The sequence below is a fragment of the Vespula pensylvanica genome, chromosome 4 (assembly GCF_014466175.1).
Source record: "Vespula pensylvanica isolate Volc-1 chromosome 4, ASM1446617v1, whole genome shotgun sequence".
NCBI lineage: Eukaryota > Metazoa > Arthropoda > Insecta > Hymenoptera > Vespidae > Vespula > Vespula pensylvanica.
This window is the reverse complement of record NC_057688.1, coordinates 7,278,283-7,304,838: the sequence shown is the minus strand read 5'-3', so window position 1 is coordinate 7,304,838 and position 26,556 is coordinate 7,278,283. Positions and strand designations below refer to the sequence as shown.

The 26,556-nt window shown below is 31.3% G+C and overlaps 5 protein-coding genes and 1 long non-coding RNA gene across 9 annotated transcripts; 3 read left to right on the top strand and 3 right to left on the bottom strand.

The window, feature by feature from the left end:
• Positions 1–386: 386 nt before the first annotated feature.
• Positions 387–4,409, bottom strand: LOC122628482 (anaphase-promoting complex subunit 2). 2 transcript variants are annotated; one of them, XM_043810839.1, is made up of 8 exons: positions 4,193–4,409; positions 3,688–4,126; positions 3,372–3,610; positions 3,099–3,279; positions 2,767–2,992; positions 2,504–2,688; positions 1,883–2,428; positions 387–1,796 (listed from the first exon to the last, which is right to left on the bottom strand). In XM_043810839.1, the coding sequence occupies exons 1-8, from the start codon at positions 4,262–4,264 to the stop codon at positions 1,357–1,359; spliced, it is 2,328 nt and encodes a 775-aa protein (XP_043666774.1). In that variant the 5' UTR covers positions 4,265–4,409; the 3' UTR covers positions 387–1,356. The 2 variants fall into 2 exon arrangements, with proteins under 2 accessions (XP_043666774.1, XP_043666773.1); XM_043810838.1 differs by having other exon boundaries at positions 1,883–2,688.
• A 71-nt stretch (positions 4,410–4,480) lies between these two features.
• LOC122628493 (actin-related protein 2/3 complex subunit 3-like) lies at positions 4,481–5,681 on the top strand. 2 transcript variants are annotated; one of them, XM_043810859.1, is made up of 4 exons: positions 4,481–4,636; positions 4,944–5,120; positions 5,203–5,398; positions 5,464–5,681. In XM_043810859.1, exons 1-4 carry the CDS (start codon positions 4,631–4,633, stop codon positions 5,616–5,618), a joined length of 534 nt encoding a protein of 177 aa, XP_043666794.1. In that variant the 5' UTR covers positions 4,481–4,630; the 3' UTR covers positions 5,619–5,681. The 2 variants fall into 2 exon arrangements, with proteins under 2 accessions (XP_043666794.1, XP_043666793.1); XM_043810858.1 differs by lacking the exon at positions 4,481–4,636 and adding an exon at positions 4,681–4,850.
• Positions 5,682–5,869: 188 nt separating this feature from the next.
• LOC122628492 (60S ribosomal protein L15) lies at positions 5,870–7,876 on the bottom strand. 2 transcript variants are annotated; one of them, XM_043810856.1, is made up of 5 exons: positions 7,745–7,876; positions 7,207–7,387; positions 6,566–6,702; positions 6,361–6,471; positions 5,870–6,179 (listed from the first exon to the last, which is right to left on the bottom strand). In XM_043810856.1, the coding sequence occupies exons 2-5, from the start codon at positions 7,376–7,378 to the stop codon at positions 5,985–5,987; spliced, it is 615 nt and encodes a 204-aa protein (XP_043666791.1). In that variant the 5' UTR covers positions 7,379–7,387; positions 7,745–7,876; the 3' UTR covers positions 5,870–5,984. The 2 variants fall into 2 exon arrangements, with proteins under 2 accessions (XP_043666791.1, XP_043666792.1); XM_043810857.1 differs by lacking the exon at positions 7,745–7,876 and adding an exon at positions 6,914–6,977 and having other exon boundaries at positions 7,207–7,348.
• A 530-nt stretch (positions 7,877–8,406) lies between these two features.
• Positions 8,407–10,317, top strand: LOC122628487. Its single transcript, XM_043810845.1, has 4 exons — positions 8,407–8,937; positions 9,099–9,280; positions 9,391–9,762; positions 9,834–10,317. The coding sequence occupies exons 1-4, from the start codon at positions 8,619–8,621 to the stop codon at positions 10,065–10,067; spliced, it is 1,107 nt and encodes a 368-aa protein (XP_043666780.1). The 5' UTR covers positions 8,407–8,618; the 3' UTR covers positions 10,068–10,317.
• A 150-nt stretch (positions 10,318–10,467) lies between these two features.
• On the bottom strand, positions 10,468–26,417 carry LOC122628485 (tubulointerstitial nephritis antigen-like). Its single transcript, XM_043810841.1, has 8 exons — positions 26,179–26,417; positions 13,479–13,753; positions 13,323–13,386; positions 13,036–13,234; positions 12,638–12,933; positions 12,335–12,534; positions 12,096–12,247; positions 10,468–12,020 (listed from the first exon to the last, which is right to left on the bottom strand). Exons 2-8 carry the CDS (start codon positions 13,750–13,752, stop codon positions 11,901–11,903), a joined length of 1,305 nt encoding a protein of 434 aa, XP_043666776.1. The 5' UTR covers position 13,753; positions 26,179–26,417; the 3' UTR covers positions 10,468–11,900.
• Positions 16,522–19,126, top strand: LOC122628497. The gene is made up of 3 exons (XR_006327063.1): positions 16,522–16,960; positions 17,371–17,811; positions 18,885–19,126. It is a non-coding gene; the product is annotated as an uncharacterized LOC122628497 (long non-coding RNA).
• Positions 26,418–26,556: the final 139 nt, after the last annotated feature.

The window sequence follows — 26,556 nt, the reverse complement described above, 5'->3', positions numbered from 1 at the left end:
TTTTTTTTGTCGAAATTTATATTATGTCTATTTTTTAGTTTCATATTTTATCTTAACGTTGACAATATATTTGTCAACAATGTGCAGGATATGTGGCAATATTAATGTGTAAGCAGGAGAAATGCAGATAATTTTAATTTTTTTGAAATCTCTGTAAGATCTGATTAAAAAAAAAAAGCTTAGTACTTTATATTACCCATGAGAATTTATAATTTGCAATGAAATTTGCAAAATAAATAAATTAATTATATACGTACGTACATGTAAAAAATGAAAAAAAAAAAAAAAAAGCAAAGAAAGAAAATATCATAATCTGCAATATATATAACTCAGCTACATCTTTGAAAACATTTCGGTTTTTGCTAAACTGTAAAAAGTACAAAGGAAGCATCAAACCGAGAATGGCTATTGAATTTACACAGATAATGTAAGTGCTAAAATCGTGTTCAAAGGATATATATAAATACAAATTTAGATAAATATATGTGAAAACTTCATCACAAGTAGCTTTATTTTTACCAAAAAGTCTAATATTTTACGAAGGAAAAGAAAACTCTGTTCTCTATAGCAGCAATAGATAATTAAAATATTTATTTTGACATTAAATATCAAAGAAGGTGACACACGAATAAATTTTTATTAGGATCAATGATAAAGAATCATATTGTGAAATATCATAAATATTATTGGCAATAATTAAATAACAATTATGTATATGAGAGTTTGTGCTAATAAAATAATTATAAAAAGTTGCTCACAAAGTCAAGTAACATGACTGACTTTATCTCATATGACTAATTTGATATATACAATATTCATCATTATTAAAGTATTATTTTATTCTCGTAGCAATGTTTATAATGTGAAAATGCAACGTATATAAATACATACGTCAAAATTTGAACACACATAATGGTGCAATTTACGATCTATGTACATACACTACACTTTAGCAAACTAAGTGTAGAAGATCACTAACACTTACTTTCTGTGTTTGAAATGCGCACGAGAGAAATATTTTTATTACACAACTGTTAGCATTAGAGCGTTTAACTAACATTCATTGAATAAATCCAAAAAATCACAGTGTTGCTTGTTTTTATTTTAGTTTTACGTGTAACTCTCTGCTGGATCTCATAAGCAATTAATAGATAAAATCATAGTACACGCAAAAAGTAAACAAAAAACAAATATAATTTATTCAAATTGCATTAAAAGTAATCATATGATTTCTTTTTTTTATTTTAAATGATTTAAATATATATATATATATATGCATATATAAAAAACAGATGTACAACATATGATTAAACTCAATCGGAACAATATATAGAGATATAAGTTATATTAATTTTATCACGATTTAGGAAGTCGATAAAGAGCACCAGAAAATAATAATTGATGTTCTCTAACTTTTCCATCAAGGAATTGTCTTAGTTCTGGTAATCCACATTCCACAGCACCTGGACCTTGAGATGCAAACATTTTTAACATCTGATGAATTCTTTCCAATGGCATAGAATCTAAATTAGTTAACATTCCAACAATGTACGACCAAAAAACTTGTAACTCTTCTTCCCTTTGATCACTAGCAGAAGCCATTGCACTTTCAGCTTCTTCCTCTTCCACGATATCCGACAAAGTTCTATTTTTCGATGAACTTTCTTCTTGAAGTACGAAAACATCATTATAGATCTCTTTTAAAAGTCCTTGAGAAACCCAAAAAGTTATTTTTCGTCTAAGTACTGTTGCCGGAGCATGCATTACTTGTGCTAACTCTTCTAAATTCCATTCCTCTGTAAACAATATAAAATATGATCGAACTATCGGAATTATGAAAATATAAAAAAATATGAAAAAAGTTCTCAATATATTATTTTACTTTTATCCTGAAAATGTAATATAATCGTAGCATGTATCGGGGTTACATTTATGTCTAATTTTCTATCCTTCAATTCAATTTCAAGATTGACATTTCCTAAATGTGGTTTCCAACAAAGAGTTCTATTTCCCTTTAAAGCTTCAAACGCCTTCACATATTTATTCAATTGATCCTGTACAATTTGGGGTAATTCCAATTTCCAATCCTCTTTAAACGGTGGCCAAAATTGTGCAGACAGTATAAGGGCAGATGTTGGAAAATGTTCTTTTTCTAAGCTATAACTGGTGTCCGATTGAATATTTCCATCTATCCTTTTCGAATCATAGACGTCTTTTAACATAACTTCGCAATAATGTAATTGATTTTCTCCAAATCTTCTTTTCAATAATTCTAAATGACGAATTTCTCGTTCTGTATGATAATTTAATTGAGACAATAATCTATCTGCCAATAATGTACGATATTCGTTAACAAACAAATCTTGACTTCCATATACGTTAACTAGCATTGAAATTATATCAGACATCCTTCGTTGCGTAGATTTGGCTGAAAAAAGAAAATGTAAAAAAGATGTTGTACAAAATATTCTACTATTATCTTTTTGTATAGTAAATAATTTACCAGGATCAGCATCCACTGGATCAGGAACCCATTTCTCCCAATCTTCGTTTTCTTCATCAGCTGAACCATCATCTAATTGCAAGGATTCCCCTTTCACTAATTCATCGGCTAAATCACTAGGTGAATCGTCCAATAAACCACTAACAACACATCTTACTGTATCTTCTCTACTTCTTAAATAAACTCTTAAATAAAAAAATAATACAATATAATTAATTGTGAAAAATATTTTCTTATTAATAGTTGAAATAAATATAACTTACTTAATAGGTTCTGTCACAGTTTCAAGAAGCACTCCTGTTGGATCCAATTGTCTCAAAGCTTTAATAGCAGCAATATATGCAGTTAATATATCTGGAGTATTGACACCTGGATGTAAAAGTCTAGTTTTAAGTGCTTCCTGTAATGTTTCCACCAAAACTTTGCGCAAATCCGTTCTGTCCAAACAAATTCGAAGATCATCTATTGCAGGTTGTGAATCAGGATATTCTAAGTACAAATTTTTCCAATGTAAATAATTGTTTTAACTATATATTAAAGATATTTGTCTGATAAACATATCCATTTGAAATATCCTACCAAAATTGTCATTTACCTATTATGATATTAAAAAGCTGATCGATTCTAATTCTTGTATATGTCTCATACAAATAGTGAGACAATTTTCTTTTGAATTTAATAACAGCATCACGAATATCATCGCTCAAAGAAACAGTTTTTGAAAATCCTCCCGAATATATCCTTATCAACCAATTCATAACAACAGTTTCAAGCCACTGAAATAAAATAAAAAATTTATATTTCTATGAATAATTTTTATAAAAGTATATGAATTTATGCAAATTTCATGACAAGTATATGGACTTACATTTTCCAATGGCTTAAGTTGTGATACATCAAATACTCTGTCACACGTTTCACTTACATGACATTTGATACGAATGTGTATTAACGATGTAAGTACATTGCCTACTAATCTCTCCAATAATTCTAATTCAATTAATTTCCTATTAGTTTCGTGAAACATATATACTATCATCTGACATTGGCATTTATCTATTTCTTGATTACAACCTCCGCATTGCGCCGCATCACTTCCACTAGAATCTACGAATAATGCAATTAATAATTTGTACATTAATAAATTGTACAAACTCTGATAATTTCATATTTTCAATTATTACCATGCAATGAACTATTATCCGAATTACAAAATACATTAAATGCAATTCTATAAAATTGCTCTATTATATGTTCATGGTCCAATGGTAATTGACTTAATAAAGTAGATCTAACAATAAGTTTAAATCTTGATAACACATTATCAGTTTGAAGTACAATTTTTTCAGCGTCTTCTTGTTCAAGATATTCCAACTTTTTCAAGAGAGGTAAAAATTCAGTTAAACTAATGTATAAACCATCCACAGCGCTTTTGAAGAGTTCAAAGCCTTCTTGTTCAGTCGTACTATTTACAAATTTCTTCCAAAATGTTGGTGCCACTTTCTGACGAATATAATATTCTATGTGATGAAGGACTATATCTTTAACAAAATTTGTCAACTTCCATATCCTTATTTGTTCAATTATGGTAGCAAATTGTTCATCCGTGCAATCGTTTTGAATCTGACAAATAATAATTATGCGTTATTATATGGAAAGATTGAAAAAAGATAATATAAAATTTTATACCTCTTCTTTAATAATAGGAAATGCATATTCGATTTGAGAGAGCACATCCTCCTGCGTAAGTGCATCAGCCATCTTTTACAAATTAAAAATACATGATCGCTATATATATTGTCATACAGAACGAGAATACGATGTTTACAAGTATGTTTACAATTTCAAGTTTGAAAGTAGTATTAGAGTAGAACCATAATGCAACGATAAACGTAGTTGTTTCTTTCTAGATGCATTTATTTTTTAAGAACGACCACCAGATGGCGTCTTATGTCCATACAAATATGGATGGTACTTATTCAGAATTCGGCTTGAGACGATGGTTCGAAAATGTCTGACACGTATCTTATTTCCTGTTATTAGTCATAAGGATAGCAAATATTTCTCGTGATATGTATAAAAAGCTTGAAAAAGACTATAATAAGTACTTGTTTTAAATCTTCCAAGATGCCTGTAAGTAATGATAGAGTATTATACATTTAGTTTAAACATACTACAGAAGTCAAGCGATAAAAAGGGTGTCACCCTGTCATTGCGATAAACAAACTATACTTGACATTTTTGATCTTATTTTCGTATTGTAAGTTATTTGTAAACAGATTTATAAAGTATTACTATACAGATAATCGCTATATTTATACCAATGGAATGGGAAATCAACTCAATCGTGTGTATTTTATTTCGTCGATTATTATATCAAAACATGGTTATAATACGGTTTTGTAATTTTAATTATACTTTAATATATTTTCAATTTCAGGCCTATCACTCTAGTTTCACAGAAAGTAATGCAACCATCGGGAATATGGCCCTTTTACCAATTAAAACCGAATTTAGAGGTCCTGCACCACCTTTAAACAATAAGGATATAGATATAATTGATGAAGCGTTGAATTTCTTCAAGGCAAATGTATTTTTTAGAACATATGAGATTAAGGTATATGAAGTGCAATGTTATTTTATTATCTCTAATTTTATAGAAGATAAAAAAAAATTATTTATTTTTGTTCGTGTCGTAGAGTGAGGCTGATAGAGTTTTAATTTACATTACCTTATATATTACTGAATGCTTGAAAAGGTTACAAAAGTGTGCCAATCAGAATCAAGCAACCAGTGAAATGTTTTCTCTTGCAATTTCTAAATTTGATATACCTGGTGAACCTGGTTTTCCATTGAATTCTGTCTACGCTAAACCTAATACACCTGCAGAAGCTGGTAAATATATATTTCGATCTTTCAACAAATTATTTAGTCGATAATAATTGACATAACTTTTGTAGATTTAATGAGACAATATCTGCAACAAATCAGACAAGAAACAGCAGCAAGATTGGTAGAAAAAGTTTACGGCAAGGATGGGAAACCTAGCAAATGGTGGCTCTGCTTTGCAAAAAAGAAGTTTATGGATAAATCGTTATCCGGTCCTGGGCAATGAAACTATCTTAAGATTATTGTTTTCAAATGTATGTGAATAAAAATACAAAAATTCATTACAAAATTTTATCTTCTTTTTTTGGATTTTTCTTTTTCTTTTCTTTTTTTAATGCTTTAATAATGTGAAGTGAACCAAGTAAATTTTTTTTTTTTTTTATAGAAAGATTGCAAGAAATTGCAAATCTAAATTATATTATTTTACGTTTTAATATTAAATCGTGAAACCTATTTTTGTCCAAGGGCAAATGATCATTAAGAAAGAGACATTTATTTTTCACAGGATACACCATTATATTGACATAGTACGAATATACAATAAAATGATGTATCGTGTTTTTCAATGTAGGTGGCAAACAATAAAAAGTAATTATCGCTTTCTTCGTAGCGATAGAGAGTTTCTTCGAAGCCATGCAGCTCGTCGTGATCCACCAATTGTTTGTGAATAACGATGTCCTTTACCTAAGCCACGTGAACTCCTACCAGCTGAGGTCTTTCCACGAAGTTCACGGTGTTTGTGTACTGAATTACATATCCAGTTTACTTTAGGATCATTTCTGACAGCCTAAAACAAAAAAAAGGACATCCTAATCTGTTCTTACACAAATATTTCCTACATGTAAATGCATATTCGTTTCAGACATCCAAGGAAGTTAAATATCATCTTATTTCACAATTAGGTATGTTTTCATCATTGAATAACATAAAAATTTTTTTTAGATACATATTTGTTAGAACAAAATTACCTTATGTGCAGGATCAATCAAAATGACTTCATAGTATTTGTAAGATGAATCTTGAGCTACCCAATAGCTGTTTAATACTCTTAAACCACCGCAACGGCGACCAACACGTTCCTAAAGGTATTACATATCAATATTAATTTATTTACTAATTTTTTATCTATATATAATAAAATTATATGAAGCTGCGTAAGTAGGATAGACTTACTTCAGCCACAGACTGTAATTTTCTAGTAGGTTTAAGTTGATTTACACCATGACTTTTTGGTTTACCATATGTTGCACCTTTAGGTACGGGACGTTTGCGTCCACCGCGACGTACACGAATTCTGAAGATGACAAAGCCTGTAATTCGAAAATAAAATATCTTTCTTACTTATAACAATCACGACTTCAATAATATATTACAATTAGCGGTAAAAATGATCAGTATACTAAAAATCAATCACCATGATACTGTAAGAGTGGTGCATGATGTTTCATCATGTAATATATTTCAAGACACTCTAGTATTATTTTCTAATATAAAATTTTTCAAGAACAATCTTATGTTTACCAGCAGTCATGGAATCAATTTCATCCCCCAAGGTAGAAACTGTGCGGTATAAAAGGAGCCACATCTAAAAAAAGAAATAATTGGAAAAGTTGGCATGCATCTCCATGACTGCCGAATCGAAAGTATGATCCAAAATAATACTTGGACGAAACAATTAAAGACTGGAAACTATTTCAATTCTGTAGTTAAAAGATTATCATGCCTAATTTTATAATACTACAATGTCTTTGAAAACATTTTGTTTGTGAAAAATCATTGAATATTTTGCTATAACACTTATACATAGATCTCACCTTGCTTAGCTTTGTATCCTAAGCGGCGAGCTTTATCTGGCCTGGATGGTCTTGGAGCACGATGCATTTTTGTTAATTGCCGATATTGCCAGCATCTAACACGCAACAAGAAGCGGAGTACATCGCTTTGCTTCTTGCGATACAATTCTTGCATATACTTGTACGCACCCATCGTGAATCCCTACATGACAAAAAATAATTTTACTAAGTTACAAATCTTGCACAAAATTTCATCGAAACCAGTAACCATATAATAATAATAATAACAATAACAATGATTTAAGAAAGAAATATTTATTTATGTAATCAATAAAACTATCAAAACATATTCGGAATAAAAAAAGAATATGGACGTGACAAAATTTATTGAAGGTTAACTTTCTCGATACAAAGAGTAAAATATTTTTTAAAAGATTAATAATAAAATCATAACGATAAATTATGCGATCACATTCAAGAATAAATCTTCTTATATTTTAATTCAAGTAGAATTTAAGATGTTTGAGATATAACACGATTTCCATCGCATATCACTCACCCCACGCGATTAGAACAGAAGGAAAGACCTGCCGCTTGAATATGGTAGTTATGAGACAATGATCGAAATGATATTGCAGATGGCAGACCATGCGTTCTTTTTTATCCCTCTACTAGAGCCCTCTACGTCGAACTAAAACATTTAGAAATTGTCGATAATTATTTAAAGATAAATTCGAACGAAATTAACAAAAAATTATATGATTTGAACATTTCAAGCTTGGAATCATGTTTTTATATGTAATTTATTAAAAGTGATCTCTCACTAGATATATTCTTTATAACTTACATATAAAAATGGCATCGTACGTAAGACCATTAAAAAAAAATTGGTAATTTAAAAAAAAAGGATAATATATTATAAAATAAAAAAGATGTCAACGTATTAATGCGTATAATAATATAGATATAACTCGAAGAAATAACAGGGAGATAATTTCGCGATCGTTTTAAGTAACGATCAGATAAAATCTTAACGACGAATCGATTACTTTCTCGTATCTTCTATCGTCTGACAATGATTAATAAATTCTTTTTCTAATCATTCCAAAAAAAAAAAAAGAAAACATAGAAGAAAAACAAAGAGTAGAATAATACCGTGAAAAGAAAAAGAAAAAAAAAAAAAAAAGAAAAAAAAGAAAAGAAAAATCGTTTCATTCAAAAACACCATCGTAATCCAAATCGATAATGAAACGAAATCGTAAACGTTTGCAACCTGGATGATATTGTTGGCCATGAATGAAAGGTGGGCCAGGGATGCGTGTTAGAACGACAACACGACACATTATCGAGCGACCTGGTGACCTCTCACACCGAGGAATTGATTATTTTAGGGGAGTCACCCTGAAGAGTCGAGAATAGCGAGGTAGTTCGTCATGGAGACTCGTTCAGGTAGCATAAAGGATCCGATTTATTATCCATCTGGTTCGGAGAACTTGGATGCAAGTAACGATGTCGAATCAAGCGCTCGTAGTTCTGGTGGTAGTCAAGAACTTGGTTTGGACGAGAGCGCCTCGCTTAAAGTACCAAGAAAGTTTATTACAAATTGGCGGCAAGCTTGCGATCGGACTCGCGATAGAACAAAAGATTTGTTGAAGAGATGGAGAACGGTACCTAGTAATACCGACGAATTCACTGGAACTTCTACGGTTACCAAAGAGATCGAACATCCTGGCTGGAGCGTACATGTTTGGAGTAAGTCCAATTAGGATTTCTTTTTATTCCTTTGTTTTTTTTTTGTTTTTTTTTTTTTTTATTTATTTTTTTGTTTACCAATTCAATTTTTCAATTGTTCGATTGTTTGTATTTAATATCGTACATTAATTGTACGTAATTGACGATATGATAAATAACAGCAACTTGGGTGAGTCGTTATCCGAGCGACGATAGTTTAACAGCGATCGAAGATTTTAACAAAAGTGGACTTTCGAAAGCTTTGGCGCCTATACAACGTGACAAACTTTCACATTTCTTTATATTATTGGATCACGACAAGGATGGTTTTATAACTAGAAAGGATTTCGGGATATTATCTGAGGTAGTATTTTCTTTTATAGAAAAGATTTATTTTGTTTTATTTTTTTTTTTTTCTTCATTTTGAGGTTTAAGAAAAAAAGTGTTTTATCGAATTTTCTCGTATTTGTAAAGAGATTACGAAGATTCGCCGATTGGTCTTGGAACGGTCCGGAATATTTACGTTTGTTGGAAATCGAAAAAGGGTTTGCTTCGTTGATATTTCCTGAAAAGAAAAACGAGTTGGAAGAACAGACGAGAAAAATTGATCTGGACGATTGGTTATCTTGGTGGACAAAGATAATAGCACCGATTAACGGAACGAATTACAACGAGTTACCGTTTTGGATTAAAATGATTCCTAGAATATTTTTTCTTTCTATTAATAGTACAGGAAATGGAAAGATCAGCAAGGACGAAATCAGTAATTTTTATAGTTCGGTCGTTGGTCTTGATTCGGATAGAATTGGAAAGTGTCTTGATATTGCCTATAACTCCATGACATCTGTGAGTGAACAATGATCGATTGAATTATTTAATTTATTTAAATAAAATTATATGGATTGATCATTTTTCAGAACGGAGATCATCCTCTCGGTTGGCCGCAGTATCAATTAGTTTTTGCAAATTTTTTATTTGGACGCGGTCCTTTCGGACCAGGTGAACATTTTCTTGGAATGACAGACTCTTGTATCGCACGTGGGAACAGTATTCCTTTTCCAATTGATTATTCGGCTATGAATACTCCGAAAGATAAGTTGGAAGTTTATAGTCCACATTGCAAAAGTAGTAGACGAAGTGTCGTAGTATAAGATATAGTATAAGATATATACATATATACAAATCCAATTATTAACGTGTTAATTATAAACTCGTTAACTTTGTTCGTTTATAAATGCTACGAATTTGTCTTTTTATTTAATACTCGTTCGAGTTATGTACGGCTTTTATATAGACCAAAGTTATTTAGTTTATAGCTCGTTTATCTGTATTATAATTGTTATATTTTAAGATTATGTTATAAATAAATAAATAAATATATATATTATTGTTACATACAAAGAATTATAATTGTAATTAAATTATATTTTTGACGTGTATGTGAACACTCGCGTATGTGTATGTGCGCGTGTATGTGTGTATAATTAAAATATAAATTTCGAGTAGTCATTTAGTAATGAAATATTAAGTATTAGAAAAGCAATAGAAGGATTTGATGTGTATCACATCTTTTATTTCAAAAATAATCATGTAATAACTTACAAGGGACATACACGAGGCGTAAAAGGACATGCTTAATATTTTACTATTTAACTAATGACATGATTAGGATAGTCGTGGCGTTGCATGTAACAAAAATATTTCAAAGAATTCATTTCGAATTCTATTAACATTTTACTTAAATACTGACGCGTTTAGACAAAACAGTTATGGAAGCTAATTCTTACACACACACACACACACACATATATATATATATTTCACGTTGTATTACATATACATTAATTATACATATGTGTGTGTGTATGTGTATATATATATATATATATATATATATATATATGCACACGTATACTTGAGTATAATATGACGTTCGTATACAATCCACTTTATATGAGTTACATTATTTTTCGATGTTACTATTAGAATTATCATTATTGTTATAGTCACGCGTATGTAATGATTGATATAATATAAAATATTAACTAAAATTATATAATCTGCATATGAGTAAAAGCAGAAAGCACGAAATTCGCGTTTCGAATTTAGCTAATTAAAATGATAGACAATATAGTGAAATTATTTTTAAATTAATTGTAATATATGTAAGTAAATTGTAAATTGGCGTGGCAACAAGCAGTCGGTCAAATAATTTTGCGAATGATTAATGATTTGACATTAAAATTATTTGACGAACACATTTCAAAATGTCGACATACATACATACACACACACACACACACACACACACACACACACACACACTCACGCACAATCCTTCTGAATCGTTACAGATATTGGCAGTATATCAATAATATTGTTATAATATAATATATTGATAATGTGTTATCGTGACTCTTAAAAATATGTATTATATATATATAAATATATATATATATATGTATGTATGTATGTATGTAGGTATAAACCTGAGTTGGGATGATATCGATTTGGTACATTGTACATATGGTAATCTATTTAACATAAGGATTTTTTTTCCTTCTCTTTCTTTCTTTCTTTCTTTTTATTTTATTTCCTTCTCTTTTTTCGTTCTTTGAACACATCCCTATGTAATTGGTATTCTTTATGTGTTGTGTTTTGCTTGTACTTTTGTTTTTGCTTGTACTTTGATATTTTTACTATATGTATTCAACTATAACAACAGTATAAATTTTTGCATTGGTTTGCATTGATTTAAACGGAATAACAAAGATACCAAATCAGACATTTAACAAAAGACTATTATTGGATTGCGTCTTGACTCGCTTTGACAATTATCTATTAATATAAAATTCGACGAAACAATGAGGACGATAGAGAATCGATAAATGCACCGATATTATTTAGTGATCATGAAAAAAAATGTCACAATTTTCTTTTCAGTATATATATATATATATATATAAATATATACTGTCTTAATATTATAACGTTTCAGCCCAAACTCCGAGTACATAAGATTCGATCTCACATTCGTTCGTTCCTCTTTCGATCCTAAAGAAACCTTTTTCACCCCAGTCATAGCCCCAAGAATTCGCAACGATCTAAAGTCGAAAATATTTGATTAATAACAAGATCGTAAGATCGTCATCGTAAATGATTTTTCATAGAATACTCACCCAATATTTGACCAAACTACCACGATGGTAGTCCTCACCCCATCCAATGATTCTCACCGAATGATATCCAGACTGATACATTTCCGCAGTTCGAGAATGTCGATAAATACCCGATTGATAATAAAAGAAATCCTGATAGACCTTCATCGTTGCTGAAAGTTTATAAAATCGTCAAACAAAAGAATAAAATATAACCAATGATTCGCTAGTATTAACAATCACCAGCAATTTCTCTTTACCTTGAACAGGCCCGGAAGTTAAGATTTCTTGCATTATATCTGTCTCGTTACCAAGACGATAAGCTGGCCCGACTTTGTATAATTCCTTTCTAAGTGGATTAGGTGGCTTTCGACATCCAGCTGCTCTCAGATTTGTTCTCTTTCGTAATCTACATTGATCTTGTTGTCCTGTCCAAGGATAACAATCCTTGTCGACTAATCTAAAAAAGCGAGAACAAATCGTTTACGTTGCTGATCGTAACGTTACTGACGATATGATACGATTAAGAATTTGCGATTTGATTGAATGAACGTTTTGTTTACCCGAATCTTCTCATGAAGAACCAAGCACGGTCCAGATAACCACCACTGCAACCCCGCTGGCCTCGATTATTGCACGAAAGAAGATGCTGAGCACTTAATTCTACGGTTTCGATACCTTTGCTCATGATGGCGAATCTATCGGACGCAACATCGGCTGTTGATATCGCCCAAGAAGCTCCACACCATCCTTGATCGTGAATTTCAGATATGTCACGAGACCAACGTGACTTAGCATTGAAACTCCGTGGAAGTGCTTCGGGATCGTAAACGCGTCGCACAGGATTCATCTTATAAATCTATAGATATAGATGATTATATTAAAAATATGATTTCTTTTTTTTTCTAATACTGCTTCGTTTTTTAACATTGATATTATCAAATAAATATCTCATTTTTACCGATTGCGACGGATTAAGCGTTCCCAATCGATATTGTATTCCATCTTCGAGAGACTTTCCCCAAAATTTCGAATAATTTCCAGGCAGCCAACCTAACGTATTACTCTCCAAATAAAGTTCCTCCACAAAATCTGGCTCGATCAGGCATCGATTCTTCTCGCAAAGAATCTCCGCCCGTCTACCTAACGTTGAACATTTACTGAAAAATTTTAGGAACCGTCACCTTCATTCGTTACGATACTACGTATCATATTATATGTAGAAAAGAAATAATATCGATTAATTACCATTGATTGCAATTTACTTTGAAAATCTGACTGTGATTGTAATTTCTTCCTTCGTAGGAGCAAACTGTAGAATCAAAAATGACTATTAAAAGTACTGAAGAATATGAAATTAAAGGAATTGATTATCGATTTCATTGGAACACACAAAGAACGTACGTCTGACCTCTTCCAGTGGAGGTTCGGTTATGCCTTTGCAATATGAATAATAATCCGGACAACAATCTTCTTCTCTCTCTCGATCGCAGAAGTCATCGCAATAACACGTCGTCGATAATATCGGTGCGCTACACTCATCCTGTCGTCCTTCACAACATCTCCTTGCTGGATATCTCGCAGCACAATATGGACCAGGCGGAAGTCCGCTATAATTTGGTATCGCTTTCGCGAGCGACGAAAAATATGCTAGAGCAACGACCGCAAAGCTCCACATCCTGAAAAATTTCTTTTTCATATTAATGAATCGAACAAAAAGATTTTTATTGATCAAAAAATATAATATTTAACGCAAACAAATGTAATATTTGATATAAAAAATATTGACCGTGACGCCTAAAATTAGGCTTCACTCCATACTCCAAAGTCTTACAAAATCTTTCTTTCAAACCCTTTAATGATAGGCAACTCATTCATACATCTGTGCATTACGGAATAATATTTATATGGGATCTTGAAAAATTTATCGCATGCAACATTACCGACGTAATAAAAATAGTATTGCCTATTTCCAGGCGCAATGCTTATAATTATAATTGCCATATGTAATTATAAAATATTGATAATTAAATATGTAGAATTAATAATTATTATTTGTAACAATGTCAATAAGATAAGGGATTCCTAAAAAATTGTTCTCCTCAAAAACAAAAAAAGAAATAATTTTTTTCTTGTAAAAAATATTAGATAAAAAATATTTTTTATCAATAAAATAGACCATGTCTTATCTCCGTGTTTCTTATTTTCCGAGGTGGAAGAAAGCGTGTTATATCATTCAAAAGCAACGCGAGAATGTTATACAGGATTCCATCGTCTTTTGAGAATGCCAATAATCATATGACAAATTGCACGGGCATTTAACAAGCGGAACGTAACTTTGAAGTCGTTCCAAAGTAGCGAAAGAGGTGACGCGTTCTAAGTGTACAACGCAAACTTGGCAGAGTAATTGTAGTCTATTGCCAGGTGTTACCGAACGCTATACTAATGCTAGTGAATCTATCTGTACGTGAATTGAAAAATAAAACGATGAGGATTATTGTCAATGATCCTTTGAACGAATTGATTCACAAAATTTTTTCTATTCTATAAACGTCGCTGTCTCAAGTACGTTCTATTCTATTAGCACATTAATATTCTTAATTAATTCATCTATTGAAAAAGTCATTTATCACGGATCACCTACTCTTTACAACGATTCTGTCACATTATAATATTGATGGAATTTACCAGACTGGAACAATGCTTATTATAATACATCCTCGAATTGATCGATTTGACGTTTATAATAAATCGTATATGTATAAATAAATCTTATGATTTTTCGTTACATTGTGTGTGTGTGTGTGTGTGTGTGTGTGTGTGTGTGTGTGTGTGTGTGTGTGTGTATAAAACACATGACATATATACATAATATAAAATGAATTTTATACGTCACGTATGTGCGTAAGATAAATTATAGAGTAATTCATAAAAGGTCTTGTTACAGCAATAATAATCGATAAGATGTTTATTCCTTCGTTCCGAAGCGAACTTAATCGATATCTATGTATAAATGCATATAAAGCATAAGAGGTATAGAGAGAGAAATAGAAAGAGAAAGAGATATGTTATCGATTTGAAATAAAACTCGTTCGATACGTTCATATAATGACATGACATTTATAACTCTTATAAATATCATTACACCGACATTTATCTGGATTATATGATACAAATAAATCGATTTGTAAATTAATTTTATTCAGATAAAAATTTCTGGTCGATGATCAGTTTGGCCATTTTAAATGTTAATGAAAAAATATACATATAAACATATATATACATAATATATATATATAAATAATATATATACACACAAACACATAAACACAGCTATGGATTAAAAATGATCGAGTGTCAAAAATATCAATGGAATATAAATTGTCAAGTGTCAAAGTCGACCTTGTTGCATCTGGATTTTCTAACAGATGGGAGTGGTTTTTGGAGGTGAGCCAGAATATTGCATTAACCCATCCTTATGCGTGTTTTACCGATAAGGAGCAAAGCAAAGAGAGAAGTGTCGTTATACTCGTCGGTCCATAATACGCACATACACATACACACACACATACAAGAGTTAACGGATGCAAACGGCCGCATGAATTGATCAATGACAATCGATAAGAGGTTCCTTGGACTCGCGAACGTATCGTAAACCGTAGTCACGTCTCATCGATCCGTTTGTGAAATGAGAGCTCGATGACTCTTCTGGTCTCGTAACTACCACATTGCAAAACTCATAAATCGTATTTGTCAAAGTAATATCATTGAAATTTACGAGATCGAGTAAAACTTAGAATACTCGTCTCCGTACGAGTTACGTTTTGAGTTATAGCTTTGTATATATTTTCAAGTAACAAGTTAGGATATACATATATATATCTACATGTGTATGAATGTATATATGAATGTATTATATATTTTAACTTGATACTCGATCATTGCACTCTAACAATTCAAGGACAATAACATAGCGATACCAAAAATATCGCTGTTAAGTCAACATGTTTCGACTTGACTCGATATAAACAGACTTGACACACTGACTAAGATAGACCATTTAAACTTCTAACTGTTCATTCAGAAAATTGGCGCAATTCCAGACGTATTTCTAAGATTACCAAGGTTAAGGCACCGGAATTCTCTAAGATTTATAAATTAATGGACCGCTTTAAAGGCAAAACCTTGATAAATGCGCTTAGATCTCTATGTACATATATACAATGGCTCTGACTCATTTGCGAGCTACGAGAGCGTTATAATGTTTACCCTGATGATTCTATTAATCTAAAGAAACGAAATGTATGTAAATGGGTTAGATCTCTTTTCTCTGAAAGGGTCATTGACCTCGACCTCGTACTCGAAAAAAAAAAAACACATGTACGCACGCATGCACGCGCACACACAGCAAGAAAAACTAGGACAAAAACGAAAGAATAAACGGAAAGGAAGAAATTGTTTTAATTTGTAATAAAAATAAAAATAGACGTATATATATTACGTAAGAGTGTCACGACGATGAATGACAAGTGTAGTTAATGAAATAGTTACGACGTCATCGTCCAAATTTGCATCGACCAAAATCAGAGTGCAAGACGTTTTATTACATATGTATGATGTATCTACGTATGTATGTATGTATGCACATAACGCGATTCGCGTAGTGCGTGAAATAAAAGTGGCACGCTATCGGGAACGATTAGAGCGCACAGCAAAACGGTCTTGACCCATTTAGTTTCATTAACATTAAGTCACCGCTGAGGCCGCGATATGATTCCGACCACCTACAACTTTCTATTCTTCTAACACATAAAATTCCAAGAGACAAGAATTAATTCTCTCTAATCAAGATGACAATGAGAACACGAGCCACTCGTCTATTTATGGTAATTAAAATTCACATACGATTTCGCATACGCGATACCATATACACGTAATATATGTATGCCTTGAGATTTTATTTTGTATTTTTTTATTTTATTTTATTTATTTATTTTTTTTGTTTTTTTTTATATAGAAGATCAAACTTATTTGTTAACCTTTTGATTCATAATCTTTGTTTAAAATTTTTTCCACTAAAAAAGAAGCTTTATTACTACTGTTAAGTAATAAAAAAAAAAAAAAAAAAAATAGATGTTATATTATCACGACTTTTTTTCTTTTATTAAATTTAATAAAAGATTTAAATCGCTGGACGTATCTTACATCGTTTATTAAACCTAATTATATTTTTTGTAATTTCGTCACGTTATGCATCTGAGCACATAGAATATTAACAATTAAAATTTAATTTCAGATCATAGCTGAATGCTATCAATTGTCGAAATACTTGTATGTATGCGCGTTTGTGTTTGTAAGTATCGAGAGTAAATTGGCACGACATCGTCATTGTATTGCCTCGTCGTGATTTACTACATATTTGCATCGATTAATCGCTTTAGCGAGTATCAATGTGACGTCAGAGACGGATTTATTCAATGACTACTCTCTCAACGGAAAGCTATGTAACCTTTATATATCGCGAAGCCTATAATTGTGACCGACTTTTCGACAAGAGGCCAGTTCAAAGAAACGGAACAAGATCAAAGAGGACAGATAGTTGGATTCTCATTGCAAACGTTAATAAAATGAAATGTCCTTTGTGTATTCATTTACAGAATGAATTTTCTACAACAGAATGAAGGGATTAAGTAATTTATAAAATGATTCTTAAAAAAGAAATTACATCGAACAGAACGTAAGTGGAAATTGGATATTTAATATATTGTAAAATAATATAAAAAAGAAAAATTGCATAGAACGGTACGGATAGGGAGGATTAATTATTTACTCTGTAAAATGATTCTTGAAAAAAGAAGAAAAAAAAAAGAAAGAAAGAAAAAAAATAGCATACTTTTACATTTAGAAAATTTCTATTTTTCGTCTCTCTTTGATCACCATTTTCAAAGGCATTAATCAATTTTCAAAGGCGTCGGAAACGTTCTAACTCTGTCTGTATCTATAAAAATGATTTGTCCGAAGGTTGTACAATATATACTTGATTTCCTATAATTCCATCGATCAATTTATTTATCGTTAAAGCATCTGTCTTGATCAATACAGAAATTTTATAGAGACAGTCGACAAACGTCGAGTTAAATGTCTCATTTCAATGGTATTTGAATTATTCGACCTTTCAATCGAGCTGATCGAACAATCGATCGTTTTCTGTAAGAAACTGATGACTTAAGATGTACACATACATATAAACACATGCGTACTACATCTTCTTTCCGGAACGAACAATTCATTCAGAAGACACGTATAACACATATCGTGACTCACGGTAATGCACCGTCGTTCATTCGACGATACTAATCGAGCATTACGCTATCCGATTATACGTCAAATCGATAATATCACATGTAATCGTTTTCTCGCAATATTAATCGTTCTCTCGTGAGAATAAGACATGAGTTCTTTACATCGAAACGATAATGATAGATTATCTTCGTTCTCAAATATACACATAACATACATTCGTACATACGTACACATATATACAGAGAAACATCATCGAATAATCGCTATAATCAAACACACTAATGGAAATAATCGATATTATACAATGAATTATATGATTAATTATTTACTGCCGTCATCGACTACTGTTTTTTTGTTTACAAGTTGATTACAAGTTTGGGATAAATACACATGTATATATGTATATGTGTGTATGTGTGTGTATATATAAACATCTATATGTGAACATATGTTGTTTTATTAAATTACAAAATGGCAAGAGAGAATAAAGAACAAATTCGATTTTAGGAGAAAGAGCACGATCAATATGTCGGAGAACGGTTTGTATGTTTCTAAATGCGTTTCGACATCCCCCTTGAGAGTTCGGGAAAATAAACGGACTGTAGTAGCATGGACCTCCTGTTTTATATTCCGCTTCGGATTATTTTTATGGCTCAGTCGTAGAGAGCACGAGTTTAAAATTTTAATTCCGCGATACGTCGATGTGCCATTGCGGACGAACCGACAGTTTCGTATTATTTATATGACCATTTCACAATTTCTATATATGTAAGTTAACTTTTATAATATTTTAAATATTAAATATTAAAAAATATAAATATAAATATAAATATATTTCAATATTAAAAAAAATGTGATTATGGAGAATTTTATATATATCCACTAAATAATTTTAAGATATTTATTATTTATATAAGATGTAGAAAAGTTATGTTTACAAATATTATTCTTCTAGAATAATTTTAACAAATTTTATTTTAAATATTATAATACTCAACGAACATATTTTGTTTTAAAACAATTACATTTCTATTGTGTTAAAAGGATAGATAACATTTGGTTTAATATTCGAAACAAAACGATCGATTTAAAAATAATTTCGGATAGATACAGAAATAGTACCTCTTTCTCACTCTCTCTCTCTCTTTCTCTTGGAATTCTACACTTTATCACGAAAAGCACATGGGGCAGTAAGAATATTATGAAAAGTAGAGCAGAAAATTTGTCACCGTCATATTCGAAACGTTGAAAACTGAAGCGTGAACACGAATGTGTTGTAAACACGTGTGTGTTTACAAAGCCTTTCTGTATTTTCTTCTATAATAATCACCTCTTTCTTTTCTCTTTCTCCCTTTTCCTCTCCTTCTCATTCTTTCCCTCTCTTTCTCCCTTCTCCTTCCATCCCTCCTCCACTCTCTCTCTCACTCTCTCTTTCTCTTTTCTCTCACCATCCCACCCACCTACTCTCTCCCTCTTTTCAGAATAGCAATAATTAACGAGAAGAGTTTATGGTAGACTAGAAACGAATAGGCAATGATCGCACTTCATTTCTCTTACGTCAACGACAACGCGAAACGCGTGCCAACCAATTTATGCGCTTCGTCAACTACGACGACGATGTTACGACGACAACGACGTTACGACGCCAATGTTACGACGACAACAACGACGATAACGAAGAGGTAGCAATAAATGTCAAGCTCGTTTCTTTCTTTCTTTCTTCCTCTACTTCTTGATTTCTTTCTTTCTTTCTTTTTTTTCTTCTTCTTTTTATCTTCCTTTCTTTCTTCGCTCCATATACGACCCAATCTCTCGATTAATCAACGCTTCGTGCATACACTTTGTAAATTAACTTCACGAATTACGTATACATATCTCTCTCTCTCTCTCTCTCTCTCTCTCTCTCTCTCTCTCTCTCTTTTTCTCTTCCTCTTTCCTTTTCTTTGCATCACTATAATCTTTTCTCCTCTTAGCTTGTTGACTCAGTAAGTTCGACGTTAAAGTCCGAGCACGCTTGTAAAACGAAAGTGGACCGCCATTTTGATCGGAGGTCAAACGTTTCGTTTAAGAAATACGCGTCTTAATAACGCGGGTACCTCGTTTTTATTTTATTGTTCCTCTCTCTTTCCTTCTTTCTTACTCTTATTCTTTTTTCTCTCATTTTTTCGATTTTTTTCTTTCTTATTTTGTTTACTTCATTCACGACATTCCTTGAATACGTTCTTGAAAAATGCATAGAAAATATGCGATTCCCCGTATGAATATTAATCCGTCACTACCGTCCTAAAAAAAATCGAGATGTCTCACGTTTTTTCCTTTAAAGCGTGACAACGTTTCTTTTTTCGTTTTTTTTTCTTTATTTTTTTTTTTTTTTACTTCATAGCACACTTCTAGAATACATTCATGAAAAATGCGTGGAGAAAAAATGTGATACCCCCATATGAATTTTAATCTATCGTTGCTGTCCTAAAAAAGAAGGAGATGTTTTCTTTTTTGGAGTATGACACAATTTTTTTTCTTCTTTTTTTTTTCATTTGTTTCGTAAAACGCTCTTAGAATACGTTCTTTAAAAATGCATACAAAGATTCGACTTCCCATACGAATTTTAATCTATTGCTATTGTCGTGTCATGGTCAAAAAAAAAAAAAAAAAAAAACGAAGAAAAAAGGTAGGAATGTCTTCTATATAAATTCCCCATATATATTTTAATCCGTTACCACTGTTCTAAAAAAGAAGGAAATTTTTTTGGAGTATGACACAATTTTTGTCTTTTATTTTCTTTCTTATTTGCTTCGTAAGAATACGTTTTTAAAAGAAATGCATTAAAAATAAATGATTACCCATATGAATTTTAATCTGTTGCTACTGCTCTGTCTCGAAAAAGAAAAAGGAAGAAAGAAAAAAAAAGAAAGAAAGAAAAAATCAAGAAAGAAAGTAAGAGATGTCTCACTTTTTTTTTCCAAGCATGACACCATTTTTTTTTTCTTCCCTTCTTCTCTGTTTATCAAACGGCGCGCCACTGCTTATTCACGTTTCTCCAAATTGTTAATACTAAAAATAACTAGTACGTCATATTAACCGATGATCAGTACCACCATCTTGTTGGATGCGCTCGTTGCCCCAAATTCCGAGCGTCGATCTACCCTAACAAGATATATTGTTTATATGCGAGTTTCTGAGTGTTACTAAGTCACAGGTAGGAAAGAGAATTCGTTTGAGAACGACATTAAAAGGAAGGAAAAAAAAGAAAAGAAAAAAAAAAACGGTAATTCTACGAAACATAGCAGAAGTCTTAGGCGAACAGCCAAGCACTTTAATTCAACAGCCAAATCGTTAACGGGTGCTACCCAATTCTTATTTCTAGTACAGAGACCCAAAACTATAATTATATTGCTGCTAAGGAGAAAAGAACATTACAAAAAAGAAAGAAATAGATAAAGAAATCATTGGGACGAAATTTCGATTTCTTTTTTATAGTCTCGTTCTCGTTCGATCGTTATCTTCTAAAAAGGATCGATACTATTTGTTGCGTAAGTCATAAGTAATTTTTTTTTTTCATTATCATAATTATACCATCTTAGAAATAATTATATTGTAAAAATAGCTATGACCAATTATTTCAATGGAAAAGTTACGAGAAATGTTTTCAAGAACATCGATGAGACAACATGAACAAACTAATTATATATACGCATTTATAAAAAGTATGATTAATAAAAAATCAAACAGATTGGAAGATGATTCATACGATGATTAAAGAAATCAGTCGAATTATTTCGGATGATTCATTGAATTTCATACTACGAAAACGAAAAAAAGAAAGAAGAAATTCAAATGAAAAAAAAAAAAAAGAAAGAAAAAAAAAAGAGAAAGAACAAGAAACACGATTTTATAATTCATAAAAGTCACGTTGGATCATAAGATTAATACGTTGTGCGCTATTACGTGGATCAATTAACTCACATTCGCAATGGTTTTAAAACGATTAGTACCTTCTGCTATAATGGTTGACAATTAAGTGTTGAGAGAGTATGCGTACCAAAAGTAAATATAGCGATGACAATCCCGCACCGATCCCCATCTATCTTTGACCAGTACGTGCATTCACGTAAGCACGAGAAAGAAAGAGAGAGAGAAAGAGCACTTATCTACTTATCTTTCTTGCTCTTCAACATTTTCGTGTATCACGGATCATATGATGACCCTCTATTTTTTTTCTCTTAATTTTTATTTTTATATTTTTATTTCTATTTCTCTCTCTCTCTCTCTCTCTCTCTCTCTCTCTCTCTCTCTCTCTCTCTCTCTCTCTCTCTCTCTTATTGATAGATAAGCAGCTAAAAAAAAAGATAAAGTTAAATATGCGGATTTTTTGACTTATGAAATTTCTCAAGATCGACAAATTGCTTATAAAACTGATTAACCGTGACCTTTGAAAAAATTATACAATAATACCTATTTGAATTTTGTCGTTTCATTTTTCAGTATACACACACACACACGTGTGTATCTTCCATCGCTTATCGTATCTCGAGATAAAAACGAATAAAACGAACAAATCGAGTACATACGTATTTAGCAAAATTGTTTAGAATTGAAATTACGATGTATACTTTATACTAATTCATCTCTTAGATTTTTTATATAAAATGTTACATAAATAATGACTGCCTCCTTATATCGATCTCACTTTTTATATACATTTTTTTGTAATCTCTTTTTATTTATTTTTTCATTTCCTTTTTATTTACGTTTGTCTTTTTTTTTAGAATTATCTTGATGATGTCAACGGTTATTTAAATCTTTTGGCGTCTATTTAAGTTTTTTACGAGTTACATACATATGTACATACGTATGTATATGTATTTATCTTTATTTTTCAGTATAACAATATATACTTACATTGTTATGCGAAACAAGCAAGCCTCTATTACAAGCTACTATGAGAGTAGACGATGACGTTTCACACAACGCTTTCGTTTAATTACTCCCACGTTGAAAAGCGTAACGCTAAACTGTTTGCATTTCTTATCACGATAGAACGAACTACGTCTGGCATGGATCAATTTTATCGAAGTGCAATATCTTTCAAAAGACACTATATTCCTCACGAATGGCCCACTTTCGTTATTCACTTTATCCAAAGATCAGATTCTAAATACTAATTCATCTGTTGCGCTTAGATAGCAAATGCAATTCATATATATATATATATATGCATCATATTATTTCAGAAACAAAAATAACATATTTCTTAAAAATATTTGTTTCTAAATTTATTCCTTACTTTTCTATTTCTAATATCATTGGAAATTAATATATTAAATAAATTATATATATACATAAATAATTTTTTACATATATATAAAAAACAATTAACTCAATCAAATAATAATCAAAAATAAATTATGGTGAAAGAAATTCAAAATTGTAGTTTTACTTTAAAAAGCAAAAAAAAAAAGAGAAAAAAAGAAAAAGAAAAAGAAAAAAGATTATAATTCTAATTCGCCAAAATCGATGTCAAAGATACGCGAGTAGAATCGTATCGAAACTCGTTTAACGTTAATCGGTTTTCCGTGACGAGAACGATCACGAAGATAACATGCTATACCGTTAAGCATCACTAACATTTTCGCTGTCTCGCAGTCTCTCGGAACTATGTTTTAACATTCTTCTCTCGTCGTATGCTGGGAGCTACGCGAACGTCGATTTATTCCACGAAGGTGGAATTCGATTTACCTTCGATGGATCTCGCATGGCCTTCCTATCTCTTTCTCTCTCTTTCTCTCTCTCTCTCTCTCTCTCTCTCTCTCTCTTTCTCTCTCTCTCTCTCTCTCTCTGTATTGCTATCTTTTTCACTCCCATATCGATTTTAACGATTCAACGCGATTATATTCGCCATACACTTCATTATTCACTTAATTTTTTCCTCCTTTTTTCTTTCTTTTTTTCTATCTTTTTCTTTTTTTTTCTAATTAAAACACGTGGGTGAACATATTCCGTTTCCGCATTATAAATGAATTATCTTACGAATAGGAAAATTATTATAAACAATCGACATTGTCCCTGACTTTATAAATAACTAAATGATTGTAAACGAAATTAAGAATCGTATGAAAAATAGTCAAGCTGCTGTTATTCTTATTACGATATCGAACCTGCTATAATTTACCTTCCAATTCGATAAATGTCTGTGATGTATAATATATATTATATTTGATCTTCTTTTGCAAAAACACTGTTATCATGTTTAGCATAAAATTTCAAACCCATTGAGATACGAAGTTCGCTCGTTATTAGTTCGGCGCCGTAAGCGAATTGTAATCATCAACTGATAATTCGTGTCTTCTGACTTCGGGGAATGCAATTCCACGTATTTTTATTTCTCTTCTCGTAGATCTTATCAAGCCTTGAAATAGTTACGTTCTTTTTTTAAACAACGAGTTTCTAATAATATAACGATGATTCTTCTTCTTCTTTTTCTTTTTCCCTACGTAATTTTATCTAATACAATTTCATAATCGTAATATTGAAACGATGTCATTATGAATAATATCTATTCAAAATGGTCTTTCGAGAAAATTGTTACGAATTTTTGATTGATTTGTATTGTTAACAAAAAGAAAAATACACCGACCATTGACCTTCGCACAACTATCATATTACATACGCATACCATTTAAAACTGGTAAGCAATTTCGAAATAAACAGTTATGTTTATCATGCAGTTATCGAATCGCGCGACGTTAGATTTTTCCCCCTTATTTCTTATTTCTGACTAATAATTTTCAGGAAAAAGAAAATAAAAAAAAAAGCAAGAGAAAAAATGCATCATCGGAAACAAATATTTCGACGATTCCTTCTTTTCTTCTTTTTTTCTTTTTGTTCGTCTCGCAGCAACGAGACGAGGACATCGATAAGATCTTCGAGATATAAAGAAAACAATCGTACCGAGATAACTGCTTCGTAATATTTTTCTTTTCTCTTGTTTAGCTCCTTCTCTCGTGCTAATACTCCCTCCTCCTTAAACTCTCCTACATCTCAATTTGTTCTTCCCCTTTAAAATACAAACTCACCTTCGCACATGAACCTTCGAATCGTTAATAGAAGATCAAGCACACGTTTATTATGCAATCTCGCAGATGCGTCTGCGGTACACATGTTTTATTGTTGCTGATGTAAAGAAAAAAAAAAAAAAAAAAAAGAAAGAAAAAAGAAAAACAAAAGGGAATGAAGAGACAAAAAAAGATAAGGAAAAGGAAACTGTATAGTTAAAAAAGAAAAAGAAAAGAACGAAAAAAAGAGAGAAGAAAAAACGAATGGAGAAAAAGTTCTCTAGAGGGACGAGTTTATCGTATAAACAAAATTATCGTTCGTTAAACTTAGCTACTATTTTAACCGTACGCGTTTATAGCTTTCTCGAAAGAAAGATACGCGAAGTTAAGCCCGTTCTGAGTCGTTGTCGTTGTATTTAGCAAGTCAATGAGCGTCTCCCTGGAATATTATGTTAGTTATCGAGAAGAAAGAAGAGAAAAGAGTGAGAGAGAGAGAGAGAAGGTCTCAAGTATTTATCGATATTTTTTTTTTTTTTTATTAATTATATGTCTTCCATCATTGAGATTTCTCCATTGAAAAATTACGCAGACATACGAACGCACGTACGCACGAGGACACACGCATACAAGCGCTTCAAAATCAAAGGTATAATAGTTTACATACTGAATAAAAAAGAAAAAAAGAGAACAAAAAGGAAAGAAAAGAAAAGGAAAAAAAAGTATATATAAAGATGAAACTCGTGACTTACTCGATTCTCCAAAGGAGATGCAAATGAGAGGACTATCTTCTTTCGTGATCCCTCTTCGATTGGCATGTGACACTAAGAAATGATCTTCTTCGTAAAGTAACTCATAGAGAAAAGAAACGAACGGAACGTGTCTCGAAAAAAAAAAAAGAAAAAAAGAAAAGAAAGGGAAGAAAGAGTGGAGGGGAAAAAAGGAATAAAAAGAAAAAAAAACAGATTAAGAAAAAAAGAAAAGAAAAGAATTCAGAACAAAAAGAGATGAGTAATAAAAGAAAAAAATTTGTTTTAAATCACAATGATTTCTTCTTCGTAATCGTGTCGATACGTGTCAGTTAGACGTAAGACGTCTAAAAAGAGGGATGTGATGACAAGAGTTGTGCG